At 47.4% G+C, this 12,958-nt stretch overlaps 1 protein-coding gene across 1 annotated transcript; it reads right to left on the bottom strand.

Moving 5' to 3' along the window:
- Positions 1-412: 412 nt before the first annotated feature.
- LOC130863832 (retinoic acid early-inducible protein 1-alpha-like) lies at positions 413-9,934 on the bottom strand. Its single transcript, XM_057754145.1, has 5 exons — positions 9,879-9,934; positions 9,447-9,578; positions 2,266-2,532; positions 1,884-1,942; positions 413-439 (listed from the first exon to the last, which is right to left on the bottom strand). Exons 2-5 carry the CDS (start codon positions 9,535-9,537, stop codon positions 413-415), a joined length of 444 nt encoding a protein of 147 aa, XP_057610128.1. The 5' UTR covers positions 9,538-9,578; positions 9,879-9,934.
- Between the last annotated feature and the right edge of the window lie 3,024 nt (positions 9,935-12,958).

Here is a 12,958-nt window from a genome sequence, read left to right as displayed (position 1 = left end):
TGTTCTAAAAAAGGCTGCATAGTACAGGTTTGGCTATAATATATATCTACTACAAAATCAATTATTAACCATATTTAACTCCCAGCCAAATATCTTAGGGAGGGTGGGAGTCCTCCTAGTCTGTCTGACCTAGATACTGGTCAGTTATACACACAGGAGTAAAACTACACATTTCTGCTAAGGAGATCTGGTTACCCTGTTTCCTGTCCTAGGAATGGGTACTAGCCACATCTCTAGTTCAAGTAGTTCCATTTTAAAGGCAAATTCTACCCGGGAGCACCAAGTGTACAAGGTGATAAGAAAGAGCCCAAGCGACTACACAGAGTGAAGACCATGAAATGCTGTGTCTGCAGCATCATGATTCATCTGGTGGAGGCTCATGGAAGGTAGAGTGGTGGCACCAGATGAACTCTCACGACTTTCCTGGAGCATCTTCAACCTGCAGCAAAGAAACGCATCTTTTGAGGGGTCTGAGGAAAGCCTGGGTCCATTCTCCTGGGTGTCCTGTACCAGTCATCACCACCCCACAGCCACCCTCACTGAGGGTCCTTTAGTTCTCTCCTCCATCACCCCTGAGCTATCCATCCTGAATTTCCTACTGTCTTCCTCCTTCTTTTCCAAGTCCCAGAGCCCCAGACCATGCTGCAGACCTGGAGATGAGTTAAAGTCGTGGTGACTAACTCTGCTTCCTCACTCAGAGGCTGATGGGAGCAGCTGGAAGAGTGGGGGGGGACCTCTATCCAACTTTCTTCTCCAAAATTTCTCAGCCTCGGTGTATCACACACAGGTGTGGATGTGACTGTCCCTGCCCCACCTTGTCCATCTGCACAGCTCAGATGGGAGAGGTAGACCCCATCAGCATCTCAGTTCCTCCTCTCCAGTGGGGACACTGCTCCAGGGGTACTTGAGGCGGCTGCTGCTTGATTCAATTCTATTTTGTGTGTATGAATGTGAGCCTGCATGTCTGTATATGCACTGTGTGAATATCTGGGCTCTGTGAAGAAGAAGAAAGGGCAGGTTCTCCTGGACCTAGAGTTGTATAGTCGTGAACTACCTTGTAGGTTCTGGGAATAGAATTCTGGTCTGATGCATGAGCAGCAGGTTGTCTTGCCATTGGGTCATCTTTTTATTTATATCTCTTTATTTTTGTCTGCAAGATGGAATGCTCTTCCCTTTACACCCTAAGTGAAACTAGCATGTTTGTTTGTGTTCCTGCTGTGTGCACATCTGCATCACAGGACCCTCCTGATTAGGAACCTGCTCTCATCCAACACCTGCTGTGTTCCCTCCTCATTCCCAACTGGTCTGTGATATGATTCCTGTCCTGTGAAGAACATGCACATGTTATTGCTAGTAGGTGACATGAACTTCAGATATCCTGCCTCCTTTCTCAACAAGATGATACAGTTGAGGGACAAGATCAGGACTTCAGGAATTTCTTCCTTGCTCCTCATCCTCCTGTTTCTTACCCCACTCCCAACACTGCCCTCAGTACCTGTAATTGCCAAGTATTCTCTTCAGAGAAGATTCAGGAGCAAGCATGTGAGAATTATCAGCAGGACAGAGATGTTGGTCTTGATAGCCATGGATGAAGGGTGGACCACATCTGGAGTAACAGTTGGCAAGGCTGAAGTGAAAACAACTGTTGAGTCTTTGACCAGACCTCAGATCTAAGGAGATTTCACTTTAGTTTTTTTGGTGCTCATGCAATTCAGCGACACACAGAGTTCCACCCCGGTTGCTATGAAACATCTGTTTAGGTGGATCCTGATTTGGAAGGGAGAGGAAGCATGTCCTCTGTCCTCAAAGACTTATGAAACTATGGTTGGGGAAGCAAGGTTATGATGGGGCCTCATCTTTCCTCTCGCAGGAGAGGAGCTCACCTGTGAAGATGGTGCCAGTGAAGAAGAAAGATCAAGTGAGATGAAAAGCAACAGTGAGTCTAGAATAAGGGAAAGGTTAGGAAACACAAGGTACTCAGACTGTAATGGTCAATGAGAACCACAATGAGAGAACAATTAATGAGATAGAAGAGGGTGAGAAATAAAATGAATGATGCAAAAAATGCCATCAACCCAGGAATTCATGGTGATTAAATTATTACACACACATACACATCTCATACACCTCATCTGCAAAGAGCTTCCTTTCCCTTTTGCCCTTGTTGTCATCACTGGATCTCAGACAGAAAGATCACCAAGAAATTTCCCACCCAGTCTATCAAATGGAATGGAGTTGCCCCCTGATGATATAGATAATACCTACTTGGCTTTTCCTTATGGTGCTTTAAGAGTTTTTTGAGCCAGTGCCTGCAGTCTGCTATGGATATTGTCTTGAGATCTTTTATTAAGTGTTGATCATCCTTCCATGTGTTCATGATACCACCAGCTTCATGATCAATCAGTGTCCAATTTATATTCATTGTGTTGAAGATGAAGGAGTACTTTCCACTGATGTTAAATCTCCAGGAGGCACCAACAATTTGTCCGTGTTCATACTGAGAAAGCATGGTGGTCTGTAAAGTGGGCTGACCTGTGAACCACACACAATACCATCATGCTTCACTCTCATAGATCCATCACTTCTCCAAAGGTCAAGACTTTCCCACTGGCTTATGAGCCAGGATCATTTCCACATGACTTGTCCTTTGTTACCCACTGGATACCACATGCTTCCAAGGTTGAACCAATGCTCAGCTCTTTCACACAGATGCAACCACCATCTCATTCCCACATGTGCTCTGCCCTTCCTCTCTCTTGCCACATGTCTATGCCCCAGTACTCGATCCCACACTTACCACTGATCTTGGTAATCTCTTGTTTAGTGTTAGCCAACATCTTCCTGAGCTCTTTCCACAAGTATTCCAGCTTTTGTATCATATCTGTCCACACTTGAGTCCCATTGGCTGCATTTCCCAGGTCACCCAAAGGTATGAATTTGCTATCATTATATTGAAGGAAGGGCTCTCCATTCACTGAGCACTGACCTTCATACCAGGATTGCCCAGGTGTGGTACCAGCCTTGATAATGACTTCACAGGTAAGAGAGTGTGTATCTGTGAGAGAAACATGTAGGTGAGGAACAAAGAGGGAGCAGAAGCCATAGGACTCATGGTACTGTGACACCCAGAATCCTTCTGAAGGACAAAAGGGTAGGAAGAGAAGCCTCTAGTCTAGATGTCACTCAGCTTCTGGATCCATATTTCTGTGCCATTTTTGACTGTCTTAAAGTGGTAGGACCCTCCAGATGCACAATATATCACCAGGGGGATTTATCTCACAAGTACATTTAGTGACTTTTATCAAGTGTTGAGGGATAAAATACACCAGATAGTATCTGTTCCGAGACTGAAAATCTACTGATCACACAGAGAAAGGAGCCCTCATAGAACACATGGTAAATTCAACATGGAACCTGGAGTTCAGGAAAGGCCTCCTGGACTATGTTGCAACTTGTCATGGGAGGGGAGCTGCCACTTGTGAGCACAGTACTCACCGTGTTCCCACTGGGCCACTTCACACAGCAATGCTGAGCATCAGATGCCAGATACCCCCTTGTTAAACCACACCCCTAACTCATTCTTAAGAAGAGATCTCTGTCTGACCTTCTTGAAGCCCTGATTGTCTCCTCTTCCTCAGGCAGTTGTTTCCCAGCACTCTTACGGCCCCTGGTCTCCCAAACTAACAACAAGAGAAGACACAATATCCTAGAGCTGTTCTGTTCAGCAGACTGCACAAACAAGTAGGAAAGACGTAGTGGGGCATGGACATAAATACTCTTCTGTGTGTGTGCAGACTTGAAATCTAAAATTACAATTTTAAAGGAAGTTTTAACAAGTTTGTCATATAATTCGAGTAAAAAATGCAGAAATGTTACAAAAGAAAAACCTCCTTCCCTTCTCTCATTCCAAAACTTTTGCTCTGTGGTGGGCTGCTTTGGGACATCCTCTCCTGTCCCTTCAACCAATTTCCTCTTTCTTCTCCTCTCTGCCTCTTCTGCCACCCGTTTCTTTCATCACTATGGTTTCCCCCAACTTTCTCCTTCCTCCCACTCCTAAGGCTTGAATTTGTTCTTTAATGGCTGGAATCTTTATCACTCAGTACCCCTGCTGGAAGATTGGTGGACATGAACATGAGCCCTTGTGAGCCGAGAACTGCCTTTGTGGTTGTGAACCAAAGGCCACAATCTCGGCAGCTTGGTGGATCAGATACAATATGCATCAGCTGTCCATAAGAAAAATCCTGGGTGGGAGGTCCTTGGACTTCCCACAGGGCAGGGAACCCTGACTGCTCTTTGGGCTGATGAGGGAGGGGGAGTTGACTGGGGGAGGGAAATGGAAGGCGGTGGAGGGGAGGAGGCAGAAATCTTAAATAAATAAATAGAAAAAAAATCCTGTTTTGCTAAAGCAGAAACAGGGGTTTATGAAGGTGATTGAAAGAAAGCAATATTAATGTCATACCATCCAAGTCTTAGAAGGAAGTATTTAAACTCACAGTTCCAGATTTGAGAAGAAAAACATTTTTATACTTTCTTAGGACTGTGTCACAGTAACATCGACTAAACAAGGTCTCAAAAAGCCTTGGGATTCACCGAGCAGGCTAGACAGTCATGCCACTGACTCCAGGGTTCTCCTGCCTCTGCTTTCTTAGTATTGACAGGGAAAGCACACAGCATCACACCTGGCTCTATTACAGGGTCACTAGGGATCAAACCCAAGTCCTCATGGTTTTGAAGCAGGCCTTCTACCACTCAGCTCTCTCCCCATGTTTTGGACACACTAACTTTCAGTAGTCAGCAAACAGCCAGGATTTTCTGGAGACAATGCCCATGTGCTCCAGGAGTGGCTTGCAGAGGCCGGTCCATACTGCATGAAACAGGAAGTCCAGAACTTCTAAAGCTGGAAGTAAAGGGCGTTTGTAAAGGCTCAGTACATGTGTCAAAGGATATGTGATATGAAATATGCCCACTCTGTCCATGGAGATGCATGGGTGACTCTTATTTGCCAAGCATAGAAAGGATGTCCAGGGAGAAGGGCACAGGCCTCTGCAGATGCCCAGGGTTAAAATCTACACAAGACCATAGTTGTGGTGGTTTGAATAAGAATGGCCCCCATAGGCTCATATATTTGAATGTTTCATCATCAGGGAGTGGCACTTCCCAAGAGGGATTAGGAGTGTGGCCTGGTGTGAGTAGGTATGGCCTTATTGGAGCAAGTGTGTCATTGGGGGTGGGTTCTGACAATTTAGAAAACCCATCCCAACCCCAGATTGCTGCCTTTGGATCTGGATGTAGAACTCTCAGCTACCATATCTGCCTGGGTACCACCATACTCCTCATCATGAGGACAATGTGATGTAGGTGGGTCACCTGTCTATGTGTTACTTTCATTGGTTAATAAAGAAACTGCCTTGGCCCTTTGATAGGACAGAAAATTAGGTAGGCAGAGTAAACAGAACAGAATGCTGGGAAGAAGGGAAGTGAGCAGACTCTATAGCTCTCCTCTCCAAGATGGACATAGGTTAAGAATCTTGCCAGTAAGACACCACCTCATGGTGCTACGCAGATTATTAGAAATGGGTTAATCAAGATGTGAGAATTAGCCAATAAGAGACTAGAGCTAATGGGCCAAGCAGTGTTTAAAAGAATACAGTTTCCGTGTAATTATTTTGGGTAAAGCTAGTATGGGGAACTCGGCGGGATCGCAGCCCACCGTTCCATTGCCGCTCCTTCTACAATAATGGACTAAACCTCTGAAACTGTAAGCAAGCACCAATTAAATGCTTTCTTTTATAAGAGTTGCCATGATCATTGTGTCTCTTCACAGCAATAGAACACCGAGCAAGATCATGTTGCTCCCTTAAGTTGCATTTGGTAGAGGGTTTATCACAGCAACAGAATGAAACCAGAACAAGAACTCCAGATCCCCTGGAGATACTGCAGTGCTCCAGGACCTGGTCAGAGGCTAGCCCACACTGTAAGACAAAGAAAATCTAGGCTGGTTGAATCCGGCAGTAGAAGAGTGGGGATCAAGAATCTCAGAGAAGTGCATGTGCCAGAGTGGATAGAACAGCAAACATTTCCAGGGGAAGTGTGTAGAGTCCATGCTGTCTGTGGATGCTGGAGCATCCCTGCTGAGAAGCACGGTGAGAAGGACCAGGGAGAAGGGCACCAGCATGGCTGGGATCTCATGGATGATGATGGCTCAAGGATGGGGGAGGGGGGTATAGGAAACAGTATCACTGAATCCCAGGAAATAAGGTACAGAAAAGTCCTATCAGGTGTAGTGGTCAGGAGGCAGTAACATCAAGGACAGTCGGTCACTGATGAGTAAAGGGACCCACCTTGAAGCCTAACAACTTAAGGGGGGCCATAAAAACCTTAAATATAGGAAAGGGTTAACCAATGCAGATTTGGCTGGATATGAATAAATAAACACAAAATAGATGATCAAGAAATTGAAAACTGCCTCGGTGTGAAAACCCTGACTCCTGTGCCCATTACTTAAACTGAACCTTAGGGGCTAGAGAGGTGGTGCCATGGTCAAGGGCACTTGTTTTTGCAGAGGATCCAGGTTTGATTCTCAACAACCACACATGGTTGCTCGCCACTGCCTCTAATTCTACTTCCAGGGGATCAAATGTTCTCTTTCGTCCTCCAAAGGCACCAGGCACATACACAGTGCATGTACATACATACAAGCAAAACAAAATAAATCTAAAAAACAATTAAAACTAAACTGCCTCTAACACAGGCCCAGATTGCCTTCCCAGGAGGACCAATCAAATCCCAAGAAGAAAGACTATTCAGCCCAGCAGCAAGTGCAGTCGTTCCTTCTGCACTCTGTCTTTACTGCCCTGTCACTCAGGGATGAACCCCCAGATGCTCCTGTGAATAGCTGGTGTGGTGATTTGAATGAGCCTGTCTTTATAGAGTAGAAATTTGAACACTTGGTCCCCAATTGGTGGCAGCTGTTGGGATTGCTTTAGGAGGTAAGGCTGACTGAAGGATTTTGTCACTGGGACTGTGGCTTTAAAACCTATTCTCAATTCTTCAAGTATGGACCTTGCTTGATATTTAAGATGTAGGCTCTCAGAAGGGCATGGTATCACATGTCTCTCACGCCAGCACTTGGAGGCAGAGGAAGGCAGATCTTTATGAGTCTGTGTCCATCCTGCTCTCCATAGTGAGTTCTAGGACAGCCAGACTGATGTATAAAGGGAGAACTTATCTCAACAAAATAAACTAAAATGTGGGCCCTAAGCTTGCTGCTCCAGCCACCATGCACCCCATATGTCATGCCTCTCTGCTGTGAGGTGAAAGACTCTTATCCTTTGAAACTCTAAGATCCCAAACCCTTCCTTCTGTGTGACCATGGCCTTGGTGTTTATCACAGAACAGGAAAATAATGAATACAGCTACTATATCAATACTAAAGTCTTCACAGGACAGACGGTCTCTGTTACACCTGCTCAGCTCTGCTCTTAGAGCTTGAAAGCAGCAGAGAGGACATATGCATGAAGAGCAGGGCTGGACCTGCCTCTAGGACCCTCTGACCAGGATGGTCTGTCAGTTTGAGGTGTCAGTCCTAGGAAATCATTATGGATGGAGTTCATGGTGGTGTCTAATTGGAGAATTGCCTTGCTTGGGCAGAAGTCAGTCTACCCCACTGTAGAGGGAAAATACACTCCATTTCATTGTGCCTCCTGGCATGGTCTTGGGCCCTGGGAAAAAGTAGTCTGTGGCCTTGGACTATGAGAAGGCCCATCAGGCCTCAGGCAGACACCATGAGGTGAGCTCTTTTCCACTAGGTTATTAGGTGGACAGATCACAATCAGATAAGATGTCCAGAGAGACATCGCTGCAGGGATACAACAGACCATTTGTGTGTTGAAAACTGCCTAGCAGGGTGGGACAGATCTCTGGTCTGACAGAACATCTGCAGTTCCCCAGATGACTGTGGAAATCTTATCTCATCTAGAGGAAGAGACTGAGGTTAGTTCTCAAGGGAGCTGCCACCTCTCCCACAGCAAGCACCTGGGGCTTCAAGGAGTGTTCTCTATGGTCATGGGATCTAAGGAGTGCACTGGACAGCAAAGGAGAGATCAAGAGGTCCTAAATGCGGGACCTCTTCATGTCATTTCTAGATATCCCAGACATCACAGGGAGCATAGAACCCACTGCTGTCTGGGCAGCATGCAGCTTTGGCAGTGCATTTGATGACACCCTGTGGGGATGAGACATGGATATGCCCTAATCTGGGGACAGAGGACAAATCTGCTGTCCCGTTCATCAGCTTGTTTCCTTCTGCTGCTGGCACACTGAATGCAGACCTGAGTATTTGATGTGGGACAAATATAGTGAGGCTGCCTGGTAGAAGCTATTTAGTGCCTGCTATTTACAGAAAACAAAAAACAAAAACAAAAACAAACCTCCTTCTCCTTCCTAAATGAACACCATTATCTGATGCCATCTCCCCAGGAGGTAGATTATGCGTCCCTAAGAGCAAGGACAGAAGCTTTTGAAATCCCCCACCCAGGACCATTCATTGCCAGAGTCCTCCATAGTGGAAAAGGTGTCAGACCCTGCTTAGCTGAGAGAAGCTCACATCGCCACCTGGTGGAAGAGAAGGTAAAGCGAAAGAGCCCTTTAGGACTGTGAGCTGTGAAGAGAATTTTCCTTATTTGAAAGGGGAGAGAGGGAGAGAGGGGGAGAGAAAGAGAGAGAGGGAGAGAGGGAGAGAGAAAGAGAGAGAGGGAGGGAGGGAGGGAGGGAGAGAGAGAGAGAGAGAGAGAGAGAGAGAGAGAGAGAGAGAGAGAGAGAGAGAGAGAGAGAGAGAAGGGATTATTGCAGATTCTATAGCGTGTGCTTTGATGTGAAATCCTGTCTTAAAACAAGAGGAAGCGAAGTAAAGTATGAACGTGTGTGGTTGTGGCTGCCTTCTTGGAAACATCAGTTGCGATCTCCTGGAGAATAGCGTGGGAAGAGGGGAGGGGGAGAAAGCTCAGGCACAGATGGGTCCTGGCAAGGTGGAGGGCTTGTGAGGAATCCCCGGAAAGGCAGCCTTCAGAGCATAGACCGCCTTAGGTCCAGGACAGCGGTCTGAGATCACCTCCCGGAGGGCTCCACACTGGTGACTAGGCTTAGGCTCCAATGAGTGGTGCTGAGGGCATTACTAGCTACTCTCCTCTGCTGCTGTGCGCTCCTCATTCATGCACCCGCTTCGGGCTCTGCTGCAGTAACTTTCCCCTAACTTTGTCAATCCACTGAAAAAAAAGCCGGAGGGATACGGTGACGACCAGGGCGCCCAGACTTAAATCCCTGTGATAGTGAAGAGAGAGAAGCCCAGGAGCTTCCCCTGAGGAGACTTCCTGCCCCATGCTTCTTCCCCTACTCCTCCTTAGTGCTCCCCTCCCCCACTCCCATTCATTTATGTCCCGGTAACTCACGGTGCTGCAGTGAAGATCCCAGACAGCTCAGTAGAACGAAAAGGCGCAGAACTAGGGAAAGATTGCGTCCGGTGGCTGCAGCCTTTGCCATGGTTCCTTTCTGAGGTTCGCACCGGACTGGTGTGACTAGAGCTGCGGAGAGAATGGGGAGTCCTCAGTACAGCCCCGCAGAGGACCTCACGTAAAGATTCGCCAAAGACCCGGCGGCAGGGCTGTGAATTCAGTCCTTCCTGTGCTCCAGCCATGCCGATTCCTAGTTCCCATCTTTTCCTACATCTCTTCGGGGTTCCATCAGGGCCCTGTGGCTGGTCCTTTCTGCCAGCAGATTGCGGTCCTCCTTGCACACAGGCGCACGGAGCGGTCTTGTGAATGGAGAGGCGAGGACACTGTGGTCCTGGGCTCCCACTCCTGCTGTTCCTTCACCTCACTCACCCGCAGCTGCACCCTCGGGGACCGTGGGCAACAGAATCAGAAAAGACAGAGACCGAATAAAATCGTGCTTTCAGCAAGTCGCGTCTTCAGCTCGTTCTCTGACTAAAGCGCTGCTGGAATTTACCCGGCCGCATCCACGTGAGGTTTCCACGCCCACAGCAACAAAGTGTCATTTGGCCTTTTCAGTAGGTGGCCCCGTTAGCTTTAGCAGTTTCCCCTGCTTCTCTAAATTCCAACACTCGCTGTCTCCCTCTAGACCATCCCTTGGGTTCCCTGCGACCTCCAACCTGCTCTTCCTCACTTCCTCTTTCTCAAGTTTCTCCCCTATTCCAGACTCATTTGCCCCTCCAGGTCCCTTCCCCATCACCCCCTCAAGGTCTTTATACCCTCAAGTTCCTGTGTCCCTGTTTGTCAAGGGGGCCCCTCCCTCAGCTCCCTCTTGCCACTCTCCCTTCCCACCTTCATTTCCTTCCTTACACTCTCTCCCTGTTGGAGACAGTAGCTGTCTTGTGGGGAAGGAAGTCTGAGCTTTCCTCCTTACCTCTGTGACACTGGCACCTAAGACCTTCAGGAGAGTTCTGCCACTAAAAAACTTCTCCCAGTTAAAAGCAGCTTCTGGGGTCTGGAGAGAGGACTCAGAGGATAAGAGCACCAGCTGCTCTTTGGGGACCCAGGCTGAATTCCCAGCACTCAGACAGCAGCTCACAGCCTGGGGGGAAATGAGGTTCCAGGGGATTCTCCATGGGCACTGCACACACATGGGCCAGAGAGGCACACATACATAAAGCACTCATACACATGAAGTAAAAATGATTTTTTTCTTTTTTAGAAGAGGCTTTTACATAGGAAAAATCCAGATCTTTGGTAGAAAATTTTTGAATTTTCTGTCACTTTTTTTTAATGTTTTATTTAGTGTTTTTTGCAGTTGAACCCTATACTTGTGAAGGTGTATATGAGTGTGTGTGTGTGTAAAAGGAGGGTTTTCATACAGGATGGTGATTGACCTTGGCTGTGGATCCACAGATTCCATCAAACTTACTTGAGGACATAGTTCTTTCAAAGGCCTCAGCTCTCTGAGTTGTTTATGGTGTTTGGCCAGTGAGTCCCAGAAACTCCACCTCTCCCCCAAACCTGTATCTAAAATGACCTTGAAATCATTGTGGATGTAAGCTTCTAAAGGATAAATATGGTTATATAATGGGAAGTAAGTGTGGGGAGAAACCAGGAAATAAACGAAGGTCCAGCAATGTGAGAGGAGGTACAGTAAGGCAGGGGTGGGGGAGGCTGTAGAGCAATGTGTGTTTTTCATGTCAGTGTTGCCTCCATGCTGTGTTTACTCTATAGTAGGCACTGTAAGTTAAAACACAGAGGAAAAACTGTAAGGGACAGTGATCAACATTGTCAGCCTGACTGGCTTAGCAGATATGGAGAATGATTGAGATGCTTTGTGTCTGTGGGAGTGTTTCCAGAGAGAACAGTGAATCACAGCAAGACCAGAAGGGCAAGATCAGTGGGGTGACCCAGCCCAGGTCACCATAAAGAGGAAGTGTCTCTATTACTGCTACCACCACAGGTATTCTCAGTGACAAAGCCATGTATCTATGTCAGTAGTTGCCAGCTTTCACTGTCAGATTGCCACTGCTGAGGCACTCAGCCTGCTGGACTGAACAGTACTGAGTTCTCTGACTCACCAATGTCCCCAGGGCAATGTGCCAGTCTGAAGTGCCATCAAAGAAATAGCTCCTGGGTGGAGTTCATGGCAGAGTCTAATTGGAGAAGCACCTTGCTTGGGCAGGAGCCATCCTGATCCACCTGCAGCAGGGAAAATAGATTCCATTTCATTGTGCCCCCTGGCATAGTCCTGGCATAGGAGATAACATCCTGTGGTCCTGGGCTATCAGATGGCCCATCAGGCCTCAGGCAGACATGATGAGGTGAGCTCTTTCCCGCTAGGTTATTATGTAGATGACCACAGTCAGACAAGATGTCCAGAAGCGAGACAAACCCAGAAGGGACATGGTGGTCACACATGTTGAGATCTGCCTAGCAGGGAGGGACAGGGTCTGACAGAACATCTTCAGTTCCCCTGATGGTTGTAGAAATCCTACCCTAGAAGTGAAGAAGTTTCCCATCTCCCTTAGCAAGCATCTCTGTCTCAGGAGCGTCCTCATTCCTGGGAACTGCAGACAATGATGGACACAAACATCAGGGCCTCCTCCACTCAACTCCTGCTGGCCCAGAAGGCACAGGCAGCACAGGAACATTCCTGGTTGTTTAGCACACAGCTTTGGCATCACTTGGAGAGACTGCTCAGGGTAATGGTTACCAGTACTGGGATGCAGGATGCTACCTAATCTGGGGACAGAAGATGAGTACAGAGGTCAAACGTGGTCTCCTGTTGTCCCCCAATCTCTTGAGCTGCTTTCACACTGAAGCTGGGATAGAGTGTTTGATGTAGATAGGGAGTGGCTTGCCGAGTTGTCAATGTTATTATGTGCTCTGTAAATAAAAGCTATGCAATGCCTGCTGAAATGAACCCCATTATCTGCTACTATCTGCCCAGCAGTTAGCCTGGGAGGTCTGGGAGGAAAGAACAGAGTCTTCCTTATGTCTTACTCAGCACCATTGGGAGCATCCTATGTGATTTAAACTTTGCCCCATATCCCCTACTTTAGGCTCTATGGGTGAGAGTGCATGGATTTCTTGGGTGTGTCCTCAGGCAGGGGCATGCAGTGCCACCTTCCTGGATAGGAGGATGGGAAAGGAATATAAGAATGGTGAAATGGGTGCTGGTTCAGTATGTGAAGAAGTCAGTGAAGCTGTGTGTAGTGACCTCTGCCCTCAGCTCTGAGAAAGCTGATGAAGGGAACTGGTGCAAGCTGGAAACCTTTTCCAGTGAGAAAAAAAATGAGAAGGGGGAGGGAACTGGGGTGTGTGACTCCTGTCTCTGGGACATCTATGGGCTTAGAGATTCAGTGACTTCTGGTGAGCCACAGTGAACTTCTGTTTCCTCTACTGCGGTCTCCTCATCCTGTTGTATTTGTTCTGAAACTTCTCAGCTTTTCTGACAGCCTCTGAGA

Source organism: Chionomys nivalis, chromosome 2, assembly GCF_950005125.1.
Source record: "Chionomys nivalis chromosome 2, mChiNiv1.1, whole genome shotgun sequence".
NCBI lineage: Eukaryota > Metazoa > Chordata > Mammalia > Rodentia > Cricetidae > Chionomys > Chionomys nivalis.
The sequence above is the reverse complement of the archived record's forward strand: the minus strand, read 5'-3'. Positions and strand labels throughout refer to the sequence as shown.